This window comes from Xyrauchen texanus, chromosome 25, assembly GCF_025860055.1.
Source record: "Xyrauchen texanus isolate HMW12.3.18 chromosome 25, RBS_HiC_50CHRs, whole genome shotgun sequence".
Lineage (NCBI taxonomy): Eukaryota > Metazoa > Chordata > Actinopteri > Cypriniformes > Catostomidae > Xyrauchen > Xyrauchen texanus.
In genome coordinates this window covers 24,850,465-24,874,339 of record NC_068300.1, presented here as the reverse complement: position 1 = coordinate 24,874,339, position 23,875 = coordinate 24,850,465, and the positions used below count along the sequence as shown (strand labels likewise).

At 42.5% G+C, this 23,875-nt stretch overlaps 1 protein-coding gene across 2 annotated transcripts in view; it reads right to left on the bottom strand.

Annotated features, from left to right (window-relative positions):
• Nucleotides 1-23,875, bottom strand: part of lamb2l (laminin, beta 2-like) — a 71,261-nt gene that overhangs the window by 26,126 nt on the left and 21,260 nt on the right. For both annotated transcript variants that reach the window (XM_052091778.1, XM_052091779.1), the window contains exons 2-6: nucleotides 21,803-21,878; nucleotides 7,245-7,414; nucleotides 1,512-1,647; nucleotides 480-553; nucleotides 120-308 (exon numbers count right to left, since the gene is read on the bottom strand). In XM_052091778.1, coding sequence (XP_051947738.1) covers nucleotides 120-308; nucleotides 480-553; nucleotides 1,512-1,647; nucleotides 7,245-7,414; nucleotides 21,803-21,839 — 606 coding nt within the window. In that variant the 5' untranslated portion in view covers nucleotides 21,840-21,878. The remainder of the gene's footprint in view (nucleotides 1-119; nucleotides 309-479; nucleotides 554-1,511; nucleotides 1,648-7,244; nucleotides 7,415-21,802; nucleotides 21,879-23,875) is intronic.

The window sequence follows — 23,875 nt, the reverse complement described above, 5'->3', positions numbered from 1 at the left end:
TTTTTACATTTTTTAATAACAAGTAATCAGTTCCTTGTTTTTTGTGGGCTAGAGTACTCGAATACAAAATTACTCAATAATTCCCATCCATATTGAAAATAATCTCAGCACACACTTGCCTCTCCCTCAGAAGACGGCTCGATATCAGAGTAGCGCTCCTCACAGATGACCTCATCAATAAATCGAAGAGAGTGGGCCGGAACTGTGGAAAAAGTCTTGGTGCAATTGTAGGCAAAGTAGCGATACGGCCTCCACGTATGGCCAAAATCAGAAGAACGCTCAATCAGCATAGCAGCAGGCCTAAACGTCTGTACAGATGCAAGCAGAGTAAGGCATAAGTCTTTGTGAAGTCTGGATAACAGTTTAAATAATCTGGTTAAAAGTAAGGAAGACTGGTTTCAGTTATGCTGATGTTCTCTTGATAGTTTTAGCAAATTACTGTTGTGCCATACAAGTTGAAACATATTCACATAAAGTACCTTAAACTTCATGATGAGATGGGTAAAGTGGAATTCAGCTTCAAGATTCAGTCTAATACTGACATTTTCCTCTCCTGCAAAGAATTTAAATAAAGTATTAGCAGAAATAGATACTCTAAGTATTCTATTAAACTCATACACATACTGTATGAATAAACAGTGGCCACAAACAGTATTTGGACACAGTAGCTATGTTTCCATCCAAGTTGCTAAATTAATTTATGTAAAACAATATAATATCACAAAACAATGTGCGAATAAAGACGTTTTTTAATTTAATTGGTTACTTCAGGAGAAATTGTAGCCACTGTTAATAAAATACTTGTGGCTTAGAGCACACTTTTCAAGAAAAATTTAACAAACAAGTAATTTTTTAAGTTTTAAATATTAAACACTACATAAACTATTTAAAATTAAGACACAAAAAGTATTTGGGCACTTTCTAATTGTCAAATACTGGTTGAACATGTCCATATCTAATATAATGAACTACACCTGTGGTTACTCTGATAAGACACCTCTGTGAACCTGAGGGGAACTGACTTCGAACATCCACTATAATGACCTTGACACCAGTTGGTCCAAATACTTTCTGGGGCCACTGTATACCAAAACACACACACACACACACACACACACACACACACACACACACACACACACACACACACACACACACACACGTTGTGTTTCCATGTTTTATGGGGACTTTCCATAGACATAATGGTTTTTATACTGTACAGACTTTATATTCTATCCCCTAAACCTAACCCTACCCCTAAACCTAACCCTCACAAAAAACTTTCTGCATTTTTACATTTTCAAAAAACATAATTTAGTATGATTTATAAGCTGTTTTCCTCATGGGAACCGACAAAATGTCCCCACAAGGTCAAAAATTTCGGGTTTTACTGTCCTTATGGGGACATTTGGTCCCCACAAAGTGATAAATACACGCTCACACACACACACACACACACACACACACACACACACACACACACACACACACACACACACACACACACACACCATTTACAGATTGCCACCATGTGAGTTCTCCTCTGCTGTCTCTCTGGTAGATTACATTCTCCACTAGATGGCTGTTTCTGCGGTGATAGTGGTCATATGACTCCTGCGAGGTACATATAAAGCACTTATCTGACTCCTAAATAAAGAGAGAGAGAGAGATAGAGAAAGCAGAAAAAATGCAAGAACATTTATTAACAGCAGCACATTCAGATTGGAGTCGATCTGTATCTTTAAGGAGTTCAAGACATCATGCTTGACAAGCATAGTTTTTCGTTTTCTGTCATGCTTTGTAATAGTATTTCCTATTGACACAGCAAGTCTGTGCAGGACATACTGAAATTGGCTTTAACACTTTTTTTAATCGCCAATGGACTTTACTTACATCACAGTAAAGAACATGATTTAATACTATCTGGTCAATTGCAGGGGGAGGGACATACTCATCATAGAGAACATTTGGGTCTTTTTAAAGATGCCCTTCTGCCTCTGTGTAGTTCCTGTATGTGGTCGATATCTCTCTGCTCCTTCTTGTTCTCACTGTGAGCAATTCAGAGTTCAGAGGACGCCTACACAGAACCTCCTCCTGAGTCACTAACCGGCCCCCTGCCGGGTGTGCGGAGCAAGGTAAGTGCTTTGAGTCTTTTCTCAGCACCAAAGCCTCAGGACACGCTTTTGCCTCCTGCGCAACACTACCTGCTCCGCCCCGCCAGGTATGTCGAAAATGATCGCTCCCTTAGTGCCCCTTGCGCAGAGCTTGGATGCATGGCTTTCATTTCCCAAACCGTCACGTTGATTGGCCAGGACCATCCGACTCAGCAACACGATTCAGTTTGCTAGGTCCCCTCCCCTTTCAGCGGTATCAGCTTCACCTTGGTGCACAGGGAAAATGGCAGCACCCTATGTGTGGAGATTGTGACCCTTTTACTCAAAGACGCGATAGAGACTGTCCCTCCAGCAAAGATGAAGAAGGGTTTCTACAGCCCTTACTTCATCGTACCCAAAAAAGGCAGTAATTTGCGACCGATCTGGAATACACAAGTTCTCACCTAGGCCTTGCACTAACTCCCGTTCAAGATGCTCATGCAGAAACACATTCTAACATGCATCCGGCATCAGGATTGGTTTGCTGCGGTAGATCTGAAGGACACATACTTCCATTAGTACTTCATCTTGCCTCGACATCGACCCTTCCTATGGTTCACATTCGACAGCCAGGCATATCAGTGCAAGGTCCTCCTCTTCGGCCTGTCCCTGTCCCCTTGTCTTAATGAAGGTCGCAGAGGCAGCCCTTGCCCCGCTAAGGGAGGTGGGCATCCACATACTCAACTACCTCGACAACTGTCTCATCCTAGCCCACTCTCGAGAGTTACTGATCGCCCACAGGGACCAGGTGCGTAGGCACCTCAGCCGTCTAGGGCTTCAGGTCAACTGGGAAAAGAGCAAGCTCACCCCAATTCAGAGCATCTCTTTTCTCGGCATGGAGTTAGACTCAGTCTCAATGACAGCGAGCCTCACCAACGAGCGCATACAGTCAGTGCTGAAATGCCTCACCTTGTTCAAACTAGGCACAGCGGTTCCTCTAAAATAATTCCAGAGGCTCCTGGGGCGTATGGCATCCTCCGCGGCAGTTACCATGTGTTCAACACCTCCTCCTGCCGCCAGACTTCCAACCTCTGGACAGACCTCACGCTCCTCACAACAGCACCTCCCTGGCAAATTCCCCTGAGGATGGACCTTCCTTCTCAGTGATGGGACACCCTCTGGCATCCACGCCCAGACCTCTGGAACCTCCACGTCTGGCCCCTGGACGGAATACAGAAGATCTAAACCAAGCCTCGCTTGCACATAGGACCCTTCCCCTCCACTGAGGTGATCAAGTGCGCTCTTTCTCCCAGGAGAATCCACTAAACTCATGCTTCCTGGATGTCTTTCCTTCCTAGCCCTCTGGTCCACAAATTCAGCAGAGGAATTCCCGACCAGACCCACTACGGGTACTAACTAATCTATACTGCAATAGGTGATCCACAGGGTTTGGCCATCATGGATTAATCCCCCTGTGTGTATTTTCCGTGGTACGGTCCCCCTCTTGGCGGACCCGCGTCTCCCTTGGTCAGTCCCCTCTGCCCCCCGGTCGCTGTGTTTGTAGTAACTCTTCCCTCGCTAAGTAGGATCTACCACCGCGTCACTGATCTACAACTGCGTCACTTCCACATGTGGCCTGAAAACCCATGTGACGTATCATGTCCCTCCATCAGGGAACGGGGGTTACAATAGTAACCTAGACATATTAAATGTGTATCTCTGTTAAAAGGGATTTTTTACAACATTTAGCAGTACACTAGCATATAAAACACACAAAAAGCCACAAAACACATCTAATTTTTGATTTAATGGGTTCTTTAAACTCTCTTGGCTGGTGGCTTAAGCAGCTGCCAAAGTGATACAAAAATTCTGGGTCACAGCCTGGGCACAATTTTCCCTCAAAATGGGAGGTAAGTTCCTAGCCAACCTGGAAGCAGAGAAAATGGGAATGGAACTCCTGGAACCAGGTCAGAACATGATAGTTAGCAGGGGAGAACACCAGAACACTTTGTCTAAGCTGGGTAGTTGTCATGGGCAACAACATCTCCAGCAGTGGCCTGGCTAAAAAAATTGAGACACACGTGTTTCTTCATTACTCTTTTAAAGGTCACGGCAAAGACAAGAGAAGTACCCCAGTATCTATTTCTGATCTTCACCACCACTACAATATTGTGTATGCAGACTGGACCCACACTTATAGACACAAACAAACTGAGGAAGTTTGAGGGCAGGTTGCCAACAATAGGATTAATAGCAATCAGCCCACTTTAAGGATTATGAACTACAGGTATGCTACATTGGGGCTCTACAAAAAACTCATTTCTAATTCCTCTACTAACCTGGCCAATTCACACAAAATGTGTGATGAATTTTTTATATGAACTGCTGACGAAAGGTCTATACAAACCAAGACTGAAGCAAATAAAATGAAAAACAATTTCACCCCGTACAGTAGGTGGTGCTGTTCTATAAACATTTATTTTGGTGCATGGATCTTTAAGCATTCAGCTGTCACTGCATGAGATTAATCTATTTAACACAGTTAAAGGGTTAGTTCACCCAGATCCTCTCATGATTGACTCACTTTTAAGCCATCCCAGATGTGTATGACTTTCCTTCTTCAGCAGAACAGAAGTAAGGAGATTTTTATAAGCACCTTTCAACTCATTGTATCCATACAATGCAAGTTTATCCATACAATCAGGCTGCTGGCTGTTTGTCGGTCCAAAAAGCATATTTAGGCAGCATAATAGTAATCCACATGACTCCAGTCAATCAGTGAATGTCTTCTGAAGCAAATCGGAAGGTTAGTGTAAAAAATAAATAGATCATTATAACTTTATTAACTTCAAAAAATCACTTCCTGCCAGCAGTCGATGGATCAATACGCATAAGCGCAACGTTCACGTGAAGTCAGAAGCATGTGCTTTGTATATAACAGAGGAACGAACGTCATACGAGAATTACGTCATTTCTAACAGCAATCCAGCGCTGGCCGGAAGTAACCATTTAAAATTAAAAACATTTTAATTATCTATTTGTTTCTTACACCAACCTATCGATTTGCTTCAGAAGACATTAACTGATTGACCGGAGTCCTGTGGATTATGCTTTTATGCTGCCTAAATATGATTTTCGGACCATCAAATAGCCAGCATTGCCTGATGGCACTCGTTTATTGCATTCTATGGATAAACAGAGCTGAAATGTGCATATAAAAATCTTCACTTTGGCTCTGCTGAAGAAGAAAAGTCATACACATCTGGGATGATTTAAAGGTAGTTAAATCATGAGAGAATTTTCAGTTTTGGATTAATTATTCCTTTAAGGCATTTATTTAACTAATTTGGCATAACTGTCATGGTTCTTTCCTTGTTTTGATTCATTTTCAGGGATTTAGTGTTTTTGAGCAAGTAAGATGAGTAAAGAACGCTGTTGCATTCGTCCCATGTCTTCTGTCTTCATATTTATACATGTATTCTGCAACGAGTATATTCCAAACAAACCTTTGAATCCAGCTTCTATTTTTCTTAATGTCTGACCAATATAACACAATAATATAAATTCATGTGGATTCATGTACATTAAGTAAAGGTAGTATAAAAGAAAACAGCCTCATTATATTTTCTTTATTTAAGGGTTTCCTGTGCTTAAAGAGAAAAAGAGCAGAGTTACAGGAATACCTTATGTGTTATTTTATCCTTGAAATACAAATAGCAGTGAACCGAACTCTGCAGACATGCTACTGACAAATAAGTTGACAGACGGCTGACAGGTAACACCTGCTCTCCATGTCTAAGATTTATGGTGCCGCTACGCAGTTTAACAGGGTCTATGTCAATTTTATGCTCTTTAAATGCCGGATGCAATTTGTTTAAAACTAAGAGAGCACTAAGTACTTTGAACATTCATAGGCCTACAAACATCAAACATAATGCTGTCAAGGAAAGAACATTTTATGAGGGCTGAAAGAAGTGCTTTACACACCTGAAGGAAAAAAGGGTTGTGTTTCAGGTTAAAAAAGAGAAAGCAAACAGGGGTAGATGTAAGACATGAATACAAGATATTTTATATCACACACACATAGAAGCCCTTAATTCATTGCTGCAGAAATACAGGGAGGGATTTTACTGCATAAACAGAGGAGTGGCACACTAAGCAAGACGTGTAACATGTGAAGCTGGCTGTAATCAATCAAGTGTGGAGTATGTGAATGTGTTTGCGTGTTTAAATAGAGGGAAAATCAGTAACAATGATAAATTGATGAATGTCTAGTTTCCATGAGATGAGTCTGAGTTTAACTCATGTAGTTTTAGTTTGGGGACAAAATTGTGTGTGCAAATATATCTATCATGCATAAATAAATTAAGTTATGTGTTAAAGCAGGTTGCGTGAGAGAGCACATCTATCTTCATATGACAAGTAATATCCATCAGCACAGACTGAAGGACAAGGCCATACATGCAGGGGCAAAGAGCACCAATGATAACTGACAATATTGTCTACACAGCAAGAGATCATTACATGAATTACATGTTTATTGTATATAAAAGAGAAAGAATGTAGAAGGGTGCAGAAAAGATTTTCCTTTAATTATCTGTTTTATTTTACCTGCAAACACAATTTTTTATTTTTCTGTTTTGTTTAAAAGAGATGTAACAGTTCAAATTTCTCAGTTTGGTTTACATGTTGTTTTGGTCACATTTTCAGGGGCTTCTCCATCTGTGGATAATCCACATGCCATTTTCAATTGTTTCACACCGAATTGTGCAAATTGTGAGGACATCGACATAATCAATCTAACTGTAACATTTGGATGGACAGGCAGTCTCCAACATAAAGGAGACACACATTAGACAGATGTCCATTAGTGTTGGTAGCAGAGTTTGTCTTTAGGAGAAATGGCAACAAAACTACATCTGGTAAGAAACCTAATTACATTTTTACACTGAAACCTGTTTGAGTCAAAAGTCTCCAGTTTCATCCGATATGCATTTTAAAATTTTTGCGATTTATCGCGAAATGCCAAATTGTGACACTTGATGTGTGATTTGTAATGTACGGTCACAGCTACGGTGGATCTTCAATGAAAACATCATGGAAGGTTTACTGAGTAAACTGGATGAGATTATTTAATTATGTTGGGCATACCTGTAGATGACTGACAATGCAGTACAGCTCGGGTCCTTCCAGGCCACAGGTGGAGGTGGCAGTCAGGTTGATAGCTCGGCCAATCAGAAGGTTCCCTGTCGCCGGGTAGCAGCTGCCTTCCATGCAGCCGTGTGGGGCTGAGGGGACGTCCTGAGCCACAACTGGAAGAACTTGACAGAACACACACAGGAAGTAGAAGAAAGAAAGGAAGAAGTCATTCTGTTTCTAAAATTATATTTATAAGGAAGGGGTGAATGCAATTTAACCTATCCACTTCAAGATACAAAAGTCAAACAAATCCATGTTTCAGTCTTTTCTAACACATAACACCACACATCAGAGACAATGACTGGTAGAGGCATGACGTACAGCACAGCTTCTGTTTGATGACCTCATGCAGCTTCTGGTCCCGCCCAGGGAGCAGTTTCAAAGAGAGAGTGTTTAGTTTCCCATTTAGTTGGGAAAATAAATGTCTTTGTTCCACATGGTTACCTCTGCAAAGGCAGAGCACAAAATACATAGCTTTTGGCTTTCAAAATCCACATAGATCATTATGGGGATTCCTGGCATGGTGAGATACAGATGTGTGGGAGGTCTTGTGTGGCAAACATGCTGTTGAGACTCTGGGATTTGGTGGTAAACCACATGACTATAGAGGAGTTTGTGTAGCCTCCATGCTTTATCATCAAGTGGATCAGGCGTTCTCAATTGGAAGGGTCGCAACCCAAAAATGGGTGGCTGATCTGTTCAGATAAGGTTGCGGACAGCAGAGAAAAACAATGCTAATTGCAAATGCCAACATGGACAGGTTGCATGACATGCCCTTATCCTCAAAAACTATTAAAAACTATGCAAAGTTAAAGATATATCCAGACTACATAACTGTAAATACAAGTTCCCCTTCTGTCACTTACTCGACGTTGTGTCAGTTGTAGTGACACAAGGGGTCTCTTCTGAGAGCCACGCGTACCTGAACTTGAACTTGAGAAAAGGCCAATGTCAAGTTGGCAGACAGAATTTGCATGCAGAACCGGACATACGGTTATAAAGGGAGCGGGCGAGTGAATGCCAGACAGATTTTTTCTTCGGAGCCGAACGGTTGTGTGATCAGTGAGCTGTGTGACACAAGACTGCTTCACCCACCTCTGCAAGAGAGCTTGCTGTTGGATCTGACGACGCATTCCAGCGGCTTTCTCCTCTCTGCACGCTGAGCAGACTCTGCTCCTGGGCGCTTTGATAGCGCTTCTCTTATAAAAGAGTTGACTTCTCTGAAATAATTTATTTTCCTCTAAAAGAGTTTGATTCTTGTAAAAGAGCTACATACACAAGCGAGAGTTGAACATCCTCTTAAAGATGCCCTTCCGCCGCTGGGTAGTTCCGAACACACGCAGACAGCATTTTATGAATGATTTATGTTCTCAGTGCGAGAATGGCAACATTGCGGTCAAGGCTTTCTTCTCTCAAGAGAGATTCATCGTTCCTTCTTCCCACGGGACTGAGGACAACCTGGCTGGCGCAAACCACCCACCCCCAGCACGCTACTTGCTTCCGTACGAGCTCGGGATTAGTGAAGCTCGCTTCGCGGCCAGCCGGCATTCTCCTTCGAGCCCCCGGAATTGGATGCTGATTTCGCCGCTGCATTGGAGAACGTCACAGCGGCATCTGATGCTGATGACTCGCCTGGGCTGCCAACTTTGGGTCCGCTTGCCCAATCTGAGCCTGACGCACCGATGTCCACTATGCTTTCCCGGGCCGCCGTGAGTGCGAGGGGACTGGAAACCTTTTTCTCCCCCCCACACGGCTATTCGATCGGTTCCGCGGGCCAGGGCGCCACTCATAGCCATGCCCCCCAGGTACCTTTCTTCCCGGAAGTGCATGACGAGCTGACGAGTTCGTGGAGGGCACCTTTTACTGCCCGGAACCGACCTCCTCGCTTGTCCGCTCTCACTACCCTGGATGGTGGGACTGCCCACACGGAGGTCCTTCAGGTGGACAGAGCGGTTGCGATCTACTTGTGTCTCGAGAAGGGCGCCACGGCGAGAGGGTTGGGGACCTGCAAGTGTTCTCTGTCAGCGACAATTTCCTAGAGTTCGGTCCGGCAGATGCTCACCTCATCCTAAGACCACGACCGGGCTACGTGCCCAAGGTTTCTACAACCCCCCTTCAGGGTTTAGGTTGTGAACCTGCAAGTGCCTCGGGAGGAGGCAGACCCAGGCTCTTCGTAGCTGTGTCCGGTACGTGCTTTGTGTACCCATGTGGACCGCACGCAGGGCTCTAGATGCTCTGAGCAGCTCTTTGTCTGCTTTGGCGGATGGTGGAAAGGGAACGCCGTCTCCAAACAGAGGTTAGCTCATTGGGTTTTTGACTCTATTTCCCTAGCCTATCATACCCAGGCTGTAACCAATCCCCCCCGCCCCCCCCGCGGGTTCGAGCACACTCTATGAGAAGTGTGGCATCCTCGTGGACACTGGCCCACAGCACCTCCTTAGCAGACATCTGCAGAGTGGCGGGCTGGGCAACACCCAACATCTTTGCTAGGTTCTACAACCTCAGGGTTGAGTCAGTCTCATCCCGTGTTTCGACAGGTCAGAGCCAGTAGAACACGGTAATACGGAACAACCGACCGGGTGTTCCGCTTGCACCTTGCACCCTTCACCAAGCTGATCCTGTGCGCCTTCTTTCCCAGGTGAGCCAGCAAGCTCTCGCTTCCAGGATGCTCTTCCTCCCTAGCCCTCTGACCGCATGTTCAGCAGAGGAATTTGCCACCAGACCCACCATGAGTCGAGTGCTCGGGCTAAACACAGGCATAGTTCCTGCTTTAGGCAACTTCCTGTTACGTATTTTCCACGGTACGGTCCCCCCTGGGGCAGTCCTCGCTGTCCCCCGGTCGCCGTGTCTGTAGCAACTCCTCCCTTGTTAGGCAGGATCTACCACCGCACCGTGTCCACGGGTGGCTTTACACCTTCCCCGACACATCTATAGCGTTAAGATAGCCCCTGGCTGACTCCCATGCAAGTCATGTCGCCTGTTTCCATACGGGTTCGGGGAACCTAAGAGCGGAACATGACACCTTTTATTGGGGGCGTTGGGGAGGGTTCCCCTTGCAACCTCACTATCCCTACCACTGTAATGCGCCGTAACCGTATTCTCGGCTCTTTAGTGAAAACTTGTCTGGCATTCGCTCGCCCGCTCCCTTTATACCCGTATGTCCGGGGCGGGGCATGCAAATTCTGTTTGCCAACTTGGCCTTCTCTCAAGTTCAAGTTCAGAGGTATGCGAGGCTCTCAGAAGAGACCCCTTGTGTCACTACAATCGACACAACGTCTCTTTCCTTCCATCGGGGAACAGAGGTTACAACAGTAACCATGACGTTTATTGCAACAAGGATATAAATTGCTTGTGGTTCCGACCAAAATTGTGTTTTACTGTATATGGAGAATTATTGGATGTTAAGATCATGAAACAATTGAAACTGAAGACACATTTACAAACCATTTACAAAATTGTCATATTTAAACTGTTCAGATTGTTCATTGTTGGGTCTATGCAGTTTATGGTAATATTAATAAACATTAAAGGGATAGTTCACCCAAAAATGAAAATTCTCTCATCATTTACTCACCCTCATGCCGTTCCAGATGTGTATGACTCTTTTTCTTCTACTGAACAGGAACAAAGATTTTCAGAATAGAAAAGAATATCTCCGCTCTGTAGATCCATACAATGCTAATGAACGGTGATTAGGTCTGTGAAGCTCCAAAAAGGAGATAAAATCAGCATAAAAGTAATGTATCAGACTGCAGTGTTTAATCAATGTCAATGTGATCCAGTTGGTTTTGGGTGAGAACAGACCAAAATGTAACTCCGTTATCACTGTACATCTTGACATTACAGTCTATAGGCATGTTATGATTTCAAGCTCGATTACACTTCCTACTGTTGACACATGTGCTTAGCGCTAGATGGCGCTATAGGAAGTGTAATCGAGCTTGAAATTATGATCACCAAGGAGACTGCTGTCAAGATGTACAGTGAAAAAGGAGTTTAATTTTGGTCTGTTCTCACCCAAAACCAACTTGATCGCTTTAGAAGACATTGATTGAAACATTTGAATCTGATGGATTACCTTTATGCTGATTTTATGTCCTTTTATGGAGATTTGGGCGTTCTGGTCACCATTCACTTTCATTGTAAGGACCCATAGAGCTGACATATTCTTCTATAAATCTTTGCTTGTTTTCTGCAGAAGAAAGATAGCCATACACAACTAGGATGGCATGAGGGTGAATAAATGATGAGAGAATTTTCATTTTTGTGTGAACTAACCCTTTAAAACATTTGATTATGAGGACATTTTTGTTTAGTTTTGTGCATTGAACAATTTTGGTCCTGTGTTGGGTTGTGGGTTGATATCCAATGTAAAGTCTTGGTATTGAAGCAAAACCAGTTGAGAACCCCTGAAGTAGATGTTGCAGGATGGCTTGACACAGTGGGGCTGTTACAAACAGTCACTAAAACAACATTTTTGCATTTTGGTTCGTTCAGAGCAAAAAACTGTATTTTTCAGTTCTGGTTCAGATGGTCCACAGCCTCCCATTCCAAAATGTTTTGTTTTTGTTTTTTGTTTTCGTTCCTAGAACCGTTTTTAGTGGTTACAACACACAAGTCTCAGGGGGTCAGTGGTCTCTGACAGACAGGGGTGTACTTCTCACACTTTGGGCCCCCTGGCGCTAACATTTTCCACACACCAATGACTCAGAATAATAATTACATCATCTCAATAGAGAATAATGAGATAGGGAATGAGTGAATGTGAATCAGAGAAGGAGAGTGGACTCAAAATGAAGCAAGTCAGTAGACCTCTGTGATATTTTGAATATTCACAATATATTTGCAATGATTTTGTTGGTGACATAAAATAAAGCAAGATTGTGAATATTGCTTTGTTTTAGTTCGTACATAAAATATTTTGAATCTAATTTGAATCTCTGATTGAACATTTTTTAATTTTAAGCCATATGCAAAAACACACACAAATATAGACATGTTAAATATAATCTAAAGTCTGAAAAATAATTTGGCAAATTAAAATAACGTTTTTGCAAACTGCAATTTTTGGCAGCGTACATTGCCCAGCCATATCAGTTACAGCTATTTAAAGAAAATTGATGTTCAGAAATATGAGTAAACTATTCAATTACCCAACCCTGTTGTTTGCATGGTTATGAGTGTGCAGATAAGCATGCAAAGTTCATGACGATATTGAAACCAGGCCCCTTTTCAGATCAAAACATTTAACAACAACAGGTGCCATAAATTGCATTAGATGAACACATAGATGAGCCAAAACATTATGACCACTCACAGGTGAAGCGAATAACGTTGATCATCTCCTAACAAGGCCACATATCTGGGCAGATTAGATGGTAAGTGAACAATCAGTTCTCGTGGTCAACATGCTGAATGCTGGAGAAATGGGCAGGAGTAAAGACAAGAGTGACTTTGGGCCAAATTGTTATGTCCAGATGACTGGGTCGGAGAATCTCTGAAACAGCAAGGTTTATGGGGTGCTCCCGGTCAGCAGTACCTACCGACAGTGGTCCGAGGAGGGACAATCCACAAACTGGCGACAGGGTGTTGGGCTCCCAAAGCTCATCAATGCATGAGGGCAATGAAGCCTATCTCGTTTGATCTGAAATGACAGAAGGTCTACTCTGGCACAAGTCACAGAACATTTTAATGATGGTTACGGGAGGAATGTGTCACAGCACACAGTGCATCGCACCCTGCTGGGTCTGGGGCTGAGTAGCCACAGACCAGTCAGAGTGCCTATGATGACCCCTATCCACCGTCAAAAGCACCTACAATGGGCACACGAGTGTCAGAACTGGACCTTAGAGCAGTGGAAGAGGGTTGCCTGCTCCGATGAGTCCCATTTTCTTTTACATCACGTGAACATCCATATACGTGAGCGCCATTTACCTGGGGAAGTGATGGGACCAGAGTGCACTGTGGGAAGATGACAAGCCGGTGGAGGAAGTGTGATGCTTTGGGCAATATTCTGCTGGGAAACACTGGGTCCGGCCATTCATGTGGACATCAGTTTGACACGTGCCACCTATCTAAACATCGTTGCAGACCAGGTACACCCCTTCATGGCAATGGTTTTTCCTGATGGCAGTGGCCTCTTTTTCAGCAAGATAATGCGCCCTGCCACACTGCACACACTGTATGGGAACGGTTTGAGAAACATGATAAGTTAAATGTGCTCCCTGGCCTCAAAATTTCCCAGATCTCAATCTGATTGAGCATCTGTGGAATGTACTGGACCAACAAGTCCAATCCACAGGGGCTCCACCTGGCAACTTAAAGGACTTGAAGGATCTGCTGCTAATGTCTTGGTGCCAGATACCACAGGACACCTTCAGGGGTCTTGTAGAATCCATGCCTCATTGGTCGATGCTTTTTGGCGGCACACGGAGGACCAGAAGCATATAAGGCAGGTGGGCATAGTGTTTTGGCTCATCAGTGTATAAGCTAATAAGTCACAGTGCTAAACTAATGTTCATTTAGTGTGCCTGAGAATATAGTGTGCCTCATTTAACTCACATACCATAAAATTCCTTTATTCTATCTAATGATAGAATAAAGGCTCTGATCTTTGGAATGTGGGTCTGCACACATCCGACTCTCCCTGGGTAAACAGCTGCATTATATTCAGCACACAGGGCGATTAGACTGGCGTGAATACCTGCAATGCAGCGGGGCAAACGTTACGTGAGGGCTCAACAATTAGCAGCCTCACACCAAGACCTGTCAATGATACTGTGCTTATAAGTTTAGAAATAATTTTTTTTAGGTGTAAATTTCTTTTAATGTCTAGCAAAAGCTCTTATAGGATTTCAAGGTCTAGTAACAAACTACATTTTACAACAAGTAGCGGTGTAGCATGACAAAACATCACATTGTATTGAGCACAGATCTTTACAGTTGAGTGAGAGAAGGCATTACAAAACATGCTTTTCTAGAATTCCCTCTCAAGTAGAAAAGTCAAATTAATTGTGGTAAATCACTTAATTCACATAACTATATATATAAAAAAAAAGAACAATTCACAGAAGTCCCTTTGGGGCATTGTACGTGTCCTTTTGTGAGACAAAATATTTAGTTAAATGCTGCTGTTCGCCACTGTTTTCAACTTAGTTATATAAATAAGCCTGTTTTTAGTTTTAATTAGTGTTGTCAGTCGATTAAAATATTTATTCACATGATTGTTCATAATTAATTGTGATTAACAACAGATTTTGAAAGTGTTGAAATTTGACTCTATACTTCTCTTCTGGGTTTGTTTTGTACAAATAAATCACACGGAACTGAATAAAACATCAGAATGTGAAATTGGTAAATGCATTAAATGCGTAAAAAATTAGCAAGTTAAACATTTTAAATGAATCACACGTGTTAACGCGTTAATTCCGACAGCTCTAGTTTTGAGCTTTTAGTATAAATGTATCTATTTTTTTTAAATTCTTTTAATGTGTCAACGTACTGTAGTTTAACTACCTTACATTTGGAGTATACTTGTTTCCCATGAATGAACAAAACATCTTTGCAAATACATTTCATTCACAATTTCAATGGTTTGCTGTTGAGATAAGTGGTATTTGAAGAGCTACAGTGGATATAAAAAGTCTACACACCCCTGTTAAAACAGTCTATTAGCTTGGCACATCTTGACTTTTGAATATTTTCCCACTCTTCTTTGCAAAAACGTTCCAGATTTGTCAAATTACGAGGGCATCTCCTGTGTATGGCCCTTTTCAGGTCTCCCACAGAGTTTATATAGGATTTAGGTCTGGGAATCCTTCACCGTGTTCTATGGTAAATCTAATGCCTTGGAATTTATTTGTAGCCCTCACTTCAGCGATACTTTCCAACAATGAGATCCTGTTGATGCTTTGTAAGCTCTTTGTGGCCTATGGCTCTTGTAGTAGTATGTAACCAAAAAGATGTCAGAAAAATCCAACAAGAACTGCTGAGATATAATTGGAGTTAATCAGAGTCACTTCAGGTGAAGACAGGTGGGTACTATTTCACATGAGCTTGATGATTAGTTGATTATGAACACATACTCAATTATAAAAGGGTGTGCACACTTATGCAGTTAAGTTATTCTTAGTTTTCTTATTTAAACATTTTTTTCTCTCTGAAATGTGTATTCAGTGGCATTGCATAGGTTGCAATTTTTACATTAAAGGTGCAGAATGTCTGAAATGATTGATCATTGTTTCATTTTTTACATCACAAAAACCTGCTGTTTTAACAGGGGTGTGTAGACTTTTTATATCCACTGTATGTGTTAAGAGTTCAGGTTCTTAATTACAGAACAGGAGTCTGAGCAACTTTCATAAGCACAGAGTGCAGGTTTTTTTACAGGCCACACACACACCAGAAAATCCCATTTCTCCATAAAGACTTTTTTGAGAGATGACACTGATGCATCGTTCGTAACAGCTTCCCTGAGGTGAAGGACAGACACTTATTCTTCATGGATTCTCATGTTCTGACTAGCAAAGGGGAAAATGTGACTGTGAGAGTATGTGTTTGGGGTTGGGTAGGCAAGAACAGGTCTTGGCTATTGTTTTTTTCATAGTCTGTTATTGAGCTTCCACACATGAAAGAGACATAGAGAGAGAGATAGAGAGAGAGAGAGTGGAAGAGAGAGAGAGATGGAACATCTTTAGAAATAAATCAGCAGATGAGGGTAGATTATTAGATTTCCTCTTACAGTAAATCTGTTCCACTGATGAATTAAGTGAAAACAAACGCTGCTTTTATCTTACAGTATAGCTTTGAGGTCATAATGGAAAAATAAAAGCTGTCTAATTTGTACTAATAAATGAAAATATGCACAAAAAAAATTTATTGGCGAACTTGCATCCTGTTCAGATTAAACCAATTGTCTCCTTGCAAAAGAAAGAAAATTGCATACACAGCAGAATTTGTTTTGGTGAGGATAAATTAATAAATTGGCTGTCCCTGCTTAAGATAAAAAAGGCTGGGTCTGCCTCCTTCCGGGGCAGCGCTTGCAGGTTCACTACTTGGTCCCTGTAGGGGGTCGTAGGAACCTTGGGCACATAGCCCGGTCGCGGTCTTAGGACATCGTAGGTGTCCAAACTCCAGGCAGGTGTCGCTGACAGAGAGTGCTTGCAGGTCCCCAACCCTCTTGATGGATCAGGAGGGCCGTCTTCAAAGAGAGGGCTTTGAGCTTGACTGATTCTAGCAGCTCGAAAGGGGGGTCTCTGAAAGCCTTGATGGACCATGGCGAGATCCCATGAGGGGAACAGGCATGACCTGGGAGGGTTCAACCTCTGGGCACCTCTAAAGAACCTGATAATCAGATTGTGCTTCCCTAGGGACTTACCGTCTACTGCGTCGTGGTGAGCCGATATGGCGGATACATAAACCTTCAAGGTGGAGGGGGACAGCCTCCCCTCCAGCCTCTCCAGCATAAATGAGAGCACTGACCCGACTGCGCACCTCTGCGGGTCTTCTGATCGGGAAGAACACCAATTCACGAACAAGCTCCATTTCAAAGTTGCCTGGCAGAGGGAGCAGCAACTCAGTTGATGTGCCAACCCAGCCGGGGCCCCGTCCAGGAGCCAGCGGCTGCGTGCCCATTGCACACAGTGCCCCAACCCCATTTGGAGGCATCTGTGGTGACTAGAACGCATCAGGACACCTGCTGTAGGGGGACTCCTGTCCGCAGAAAACTGGTTGAGGGGTTGAGGGTCTGGTGGCAGGCGGGGGTGATGAACACACGGTGCGTGCCGTGGCACCATGTCCATCTTGGGACTCGATTCTGGAGCCAGTGATGAAGTGGTCTTATATGCATCAACCCCAGTGGCGTGACCACAGCGGAGAATGCCATATGCCCCAGGAGCCTCTGGAATTGTTTTAGAAGAACCGCTGTGCCTGGCTTGAAAAAGGTGAGGCATTTCAGCACTGACTGCGCACGCTTGTTGGTGAGGTGTGCTGTCATTGAGTCTAACTCCATGCCGAGAAAAGAGATGCTCTGAACCGGGGCAAGGGCTGTCTCTGCGACCTTCATGAAGACACGAGGGGACAGTGACATGCCAAAGGGTAGGACCTTGTAATGATACGCCTGGCCGTTTAACGCGAACCGTAGGAAGGGTCGGTGTCGAGGCAAGATAGAGACATGGAAGTACGCGTCCTTCAGGTCTACAGCTGCAAACCAGAAGTACGCGTCCTTCAGGTCTACAGCTGCAAACCAATCTTGATGCCGGACACAAGTTAGAATGTGTCTGTGCGTGAGCATTTTGAAAGCGAGTTTGTGCAAGGCCCGGTTGAAAACTCACAAGTACAAGATCGGCCGTAAGCCGCCGCCTTTCTTGGGTACAATGAAGTAAGGGCTGTAGAAACCCTTCTTCATCTCGGCTGGAGGGACAGGCTCTATCGTGTCTTTGAGTAAAAGGGTCACGATACCCACAGGCAGGGTGTTGGCATCTTCACCGTGCACAGAGGTAAAGTGGACACCGCCGAAAGGGAGCAGGGTCCTGGCGAACTGAATCACGTAGCCGAGTCGGAAGGTCCTGTATAACCAGCGTGACGGGTTGGGAAGTGAGAGCCACATGTCCAAGCTCCGTGCAGTGGACACTAAGGGGACGATCGTTTTTGACGTACCTGGCGAGGCTTCGCTGCGTGGCGGGGCAGGTAGTGTGGCGTCGGGAGACAGAAGCACGTCCAGAGGCTCTGGTGCTGAGAGAAGACTCAAAGTACTTACCTTGCTCTGCACACCCGGCAGGGGGCGGGTTAGTGACTGAAGAGGTCCCGTGTAGGCGCGTCCTCTGGACTCATCAGAACTGTCCGGCCGGGGGGCAGCAGTCGTGGGTCCGGAGGCAAGAGGTCCGCGGATGTCGGGACTGCTGAAGTGTGGCACCGGGTTGCCATGAGAACGGCATTTGCGGTCCAGTTGACCCAGGGAAAGAGGAAATTTCTCTATTATTTAAAATGTGGGTACCGCAGCCCAAAGGGGGTTGGGATGGAGTGGGATGGAGTGGTCTGTCTACCAGCTTCGAAGCAAATGTTTCTTTCCCTGTGGCGTCTGTCTCAGGAACGCTTGGGAGCCTTCCGGGTCCTCGAGGACTTTCGGGAGACGGGGGGCATGCACTTCCTGCGGGGCGCTTGCCGCTGGGGCTGAGAGCTGGGCCCAGGTTGGGGCGGAGCTGCCTGTCGTCTGGAAGCCACAGGAGAACGCCCTTGTCGAGCAGACGGAGCACGGCCCGCGCAGGTGCAGCGGCGGGGCATGATGTGGGAAATGCCTCCATCTGCCTCTTCACCGCTGAGAACTGCTGGGCAACGTCCTTTGTGGTGTCGTCGAATAGACCGAACTGGGAGACTGGGGCATTGAGGAAGCCAGAGATGACGTTCCTGGACCACGAAGTTGCCAGCGACTGCAATGTTAACACGAAGCATCCACAAATGCTGCCTCAGTGTGATCGCTGCCCAGACACACGAGACAGCGTCTGTGACCGTCAGGAGCGAAGAGAAATCGACTGCATCCAGGAACTTCACAGGGGTGGAAGGGCAGCTGTATAAAGACACGCCCTGAAAAGGATGTTCAACGCCGCTGTGTATTGCTCTTTTAGAGAAATTAAACTCTTTTAGAAAAATATTCTCTTGTAGAAGTGCTGTCGAAGCGACCAGGGGCAAAGCTGTACTGCCGTGCAGAGAAGGAGAAAGCCGCTGATATGCACCGTAGATCTAACAGCATATGCTCTACAGAGATGAGTGGAACAGTGACTGAAGCTCGCTGATCACACAACCGCTCGGCTCTGAAGAAAAAATCCGAATGGACAGATGCATGATTCCCTTCTTTTATACCCGTATGTCTGGGGGAGGGACATGCAAATTCTGTCTGCCAATTTCTCATTGGCCTTTTCTCAAGTTCAGAGGTACGCGAGGTTCTCAAGAAAGACCCCTAGCGTTTCTTCATTCGACACAACGTCGACGTGAGCGACAGATGGGGAACTACACACACAGGCACTCGATGCTTCACCTAAACATCTACCTGAAGACACATTAACAACGGTTCCAAAGGCAGATGGGTAAATGCATAGCAATAGCATTACAGGAATGCCAAGCCAGGAAAATGTCATTCATTAAGAGAAAATTCCAGGACAAAACACAAAGACTTACAAAATGCCCATCTGTAGCTAAGGAAAGACATTCTGCAAGATGAGGACAAGCCCCCACATGTGCTGCACAGAAGAGGCTCTAAAAAACATGATTGTGCCACGCACTTTAGACCACATCCACACAAATATGGTCTAATGTAATTGATGTTTGATACATTTACACCTCCCATCCACACTGGAACAGAAAAGAGAGTTTTGAAAACGCTCTTCATACTTTTGAAAACGATGATGTTATGAAACTGAAAACAGATTAGTATGGATGTGGCCTTATTTGAGATCTAAGACCCAAACAGTGCAACACATTTTCACCCACAAAAAGCATGTCTACCTGCAAATACTTCTAATTCATTATACATATGTTTGCAAGTCAATCATTTCTTTCTTTGTTACTTCAAATTAAAGCATTCAATAAAAGTATTCACAAAACCAAGGTCCCATTAGCCTTCTTGAATTCACTTACATTCATACGAATGTGAATATGGGAGAGAAGAAACACAAGCTTGTGGAAAAATGTCAACTTCCACTGTGCACAAAAGTTTGGTTTAGTGAACTTTGATCTTGTTGTATCAATAGAGGATTTAATCACAGATTGACCTCTTGGCTGAATTCAATGAATATTAATTTAAAAGCTGCTTGGTTTGCAGTATTGCTGGAAGGTAGAGTATGGTATATTTAAACCTTTTGAATTCATTATAATTTTTTATTATTGATGTTTTCATTATTCAAAACAGAATTCCTAGAGCATGAAAAAATTTAGCATGCTTATGCATTCTTCGTTAGAGAACTGCATTGTGCTTTATGAATAAAAGGTAGGCTTGCACAGACAGTGCACCAAAACATAGTACTGGAATGTGAACTAAAATTAGATAGCGATCTTACAGGCACAGACAAAGCGACATAGCCATTATTTTGAAATCAAACACAATCACAATCACAATCTAACACTTGGCACTAAAGCCTTATCACTAGACAATACCTCTATTTATAGATCAACAAAATTTTTTACAATAAAGCCCTTGTGAAGAAATACATAAGGCCCCAGTTTCTAAGTCTATAGATGTTGTCTACATGAAGCTCATTTCAAAACAGGCCAGAGTTGACAAAGTTCTAAGATACATACTGTAGAGACATTCCATTAAAAGGCATGTGCACACTTACAGGAACCTTGATCTTATTCCTTGTGCAATCATTAACACACATTATCACTGACCCACAGCTCCATATAATGAACTGGCACTTATTCCATGGAAAAATGACAGTTAAAAAAAGCGCTGTCAAAATAACACGTTAACGCATGTGACTAAACATAAAGCCTTTTACCTACAGTATGTACAAATTTAGAGAGGTACAGATCTTTATGAATCTTTTTAATCTCTATGAAACGTGCAAAAATATATGTGCACTAAAACCACAATTTACAAAGGAATCAGACTGATTGCACTGTGAATTGGAGTTCAAAAGTTCAGCTGCTGAAATCAGTCTGTACTTAACGAAATTCAAATCACTGCCCACAAGTGGCCAAAGCTGAAAGTGTTGTTTAGGTGAAATGTACACTGTGTGGCACCAACAGCAAGCTGTTATTTTTAGTTGTATAAATTTATGCAAAAATGTCTGATGGGGATGCCACTTGTCAGTAATTTTGCAGTATGGGGTCGATTTCAGCATACATAAACATTCGGAAGCAGCATGTCGAACGAATACCTGCTGATACTAATGAGATCACATTGTGACGTCACTTCTCTGACACCCCAAAGTCACTCTCCCAATCTATCATACAACTCTACAACTTCCACAGACCATGTGTCTTTGTTAGTATGTTTAGGGTGGTCATTACAGCGATTCCTGATCTCTCAATGTTGTGCAAACACTGAAAGAACCTTTCCTCGCCTTTTTGAGCAGAGTTGGCCCCAGGTGTACAGTTTCCTCTCCATAATGCATACACCTTTCATTATGAAAAACAAAAAAGCAAGGTCAAGCAAGCTCAATGCCTCTGATTACTGCTCTTCAGAGAGTTAAAAGACCGGACACTGATGCTGAAGAAGAAAGGGGGCAACAGGTTGGCCATGTTTTCCTTGCTTCTGTCTAGATTGTGCGGTGTTGAAAAGGGCTTGCGTGGGAGCTACTGTGAAAGAACTCCTGGGTGGGGGCAGGTGGGGGTCTGTATGTTTGAACTTCACATTGTTTAAGCAGCTTATCCCCCATTCACCTCACTGGAGAGTAAGACTTTGATAATCTCATAGGATTGTCTGTGTTGTCATCAGCTGTTTTATGATCCTGACATGAAATATCCAACATACTCCAGAATGTACTTGATTCTGTTGAATGTAATCTGTGACTTACCCAGAAAAAGGAGACTGAAATGCATGACCATCATCATGGGTTATCAAGCAAACATGAGCAGCTGATATCCAGGGGCCTGAAATACAAAGACAAAATTTAAGAACAAATATATAAAACAAACAGTAAATAAATATATACTATAAAATGTAAATAAAGCATTTAAAACAAATATAGCAGACCCTCATTCTATGTGCCCTTAATGTTAAACTGATAAAGAAAGGGGAATCACATGACATTTATCGTGATTTACAATCATGCTCAAAAAATGCAACTGACTATGAAACCCATTTTTGTAATATTTAAAAAGGATATTGTGGGATGAAATGATATGGTCCTTATTTCCACATTAATCAATTGATCATTGGACACAAACATTAAATAGAGTAAACACTAACAGTGTTTGAAATGCTCGAACATATGTACTGAAATGTGTTTTTTACAATGATGTGCAAATTGACACACAATCAATGAAAAGCACTTGACCAGAACAAGACAGTCTATTTCATCTATTCCGTTAAGAATTTTGACAGTAAATATTTAATGCACTATCCTCTTAATGTGTCTACCTTACCTGCACTGTAACATGCTGGGCTACATCAATCACACTAGTACAAGTTAATTACCCAACTATACTGCAGTAAACAATGCAGAAACTGTTATGAAATTAAACCAAGGGGGAAACAAACTATTGTGTGCAGCAACAAGAGCAACAAATCCAAATTTAGTCTGCAAGATATCTGAAAATGTCATACACTGAAAAAATTTAACCTGCAATTGTTACCTTGAGGAGCAATTTCTACTTGCTGATTAATACAAAAAAATATATTTTGAAGGTTACAATGAGACACATACAATGGAAGTGAATGGGGTCAACTCTTGGAGAGTTTAAAGGCAGAAATGTGACGCATATAATTTTATAAAAGCACTTACATTAATTCTTCTGGTGAAACATGTATTATTTGAGCTGTAAAGTTGTTTAAATCGTAATTTTTACAGTCATTTTAGGATTTTAGTGTTAGTTGACATTGCATCATCATGGCAACAAAGTTGTAAAATTGGCTATAGCTTTACACAGTAAAGGTTAGTAAGTGATTTTATCACACTAATATCATGTTAACATGCATATTGTTAATGTCTTGTGGCTATACCTTTGAAACAGTGAGTATTTTATCATTTATCGATTGGCCCCCATTCACTTCCATTGTAAGTGCCTCACTGTAATTCAGATTTGTGCTTTTATTAAAGAAAAGGAGGGGCAAGTCAAAATGACTTTTTTTTGTAATCAACATTATGCAAAAAAATGCTGTCGGTTGAGCTCAACTTATATTTGACCAGGAATATTCCTTTAACTGTTAACATTAGTTTTATTGGTATAATCTAATGTAGTTAGGTTGATTTAAATTCAGTTGATATGAAATTTTTATTTTTGACTGGAAACAAATTTCAAAGTTACCACATAAAGCATAATGACATTTATTTGTTTCACCTAATTTGTCAGATTGATTAAATCACAGTTTTTGACTTGAACAAAACCAGGCAATTATGGTTAGGTTTAGAACATGTTAGGGTTCGGGTTGTTACCACATTTTATAATGTTACCATATGAAGCTCAATTTTTAAGTTATCTAACATAACATTTTTACAATGTATTACTATTCTTCCCAGGGATAAATGCTGGGTGATATATTGCTTACTGATTGTTCACTCTAAAGACAATGCTATCAAGTAACCATCTGTGTAGACATTACTCCTTACGGTCACTGCATTACAAACTCCACATGGAAACAAAATGACTATATAGTTGCTCTTCCAAAAGACAATAGACAACTCTGGACTTGATAAGTTCATCACACAATTTTTAAGGGACACACAGTAAACCAACCCACTAAAATGTAAATATTAAGTTAATTTATATTGATTGCATTTTTTTTTACCAATTTAAAATGTATTATTGATGAAGAAAATCATGCTGAATTTCTGAAAACTCATTAAATCAAGAACATATGATATACATCATTGTGAGATGTTAAATGGATGGAAATAAAGATGTTGTAACATTATCATAAAAACGTT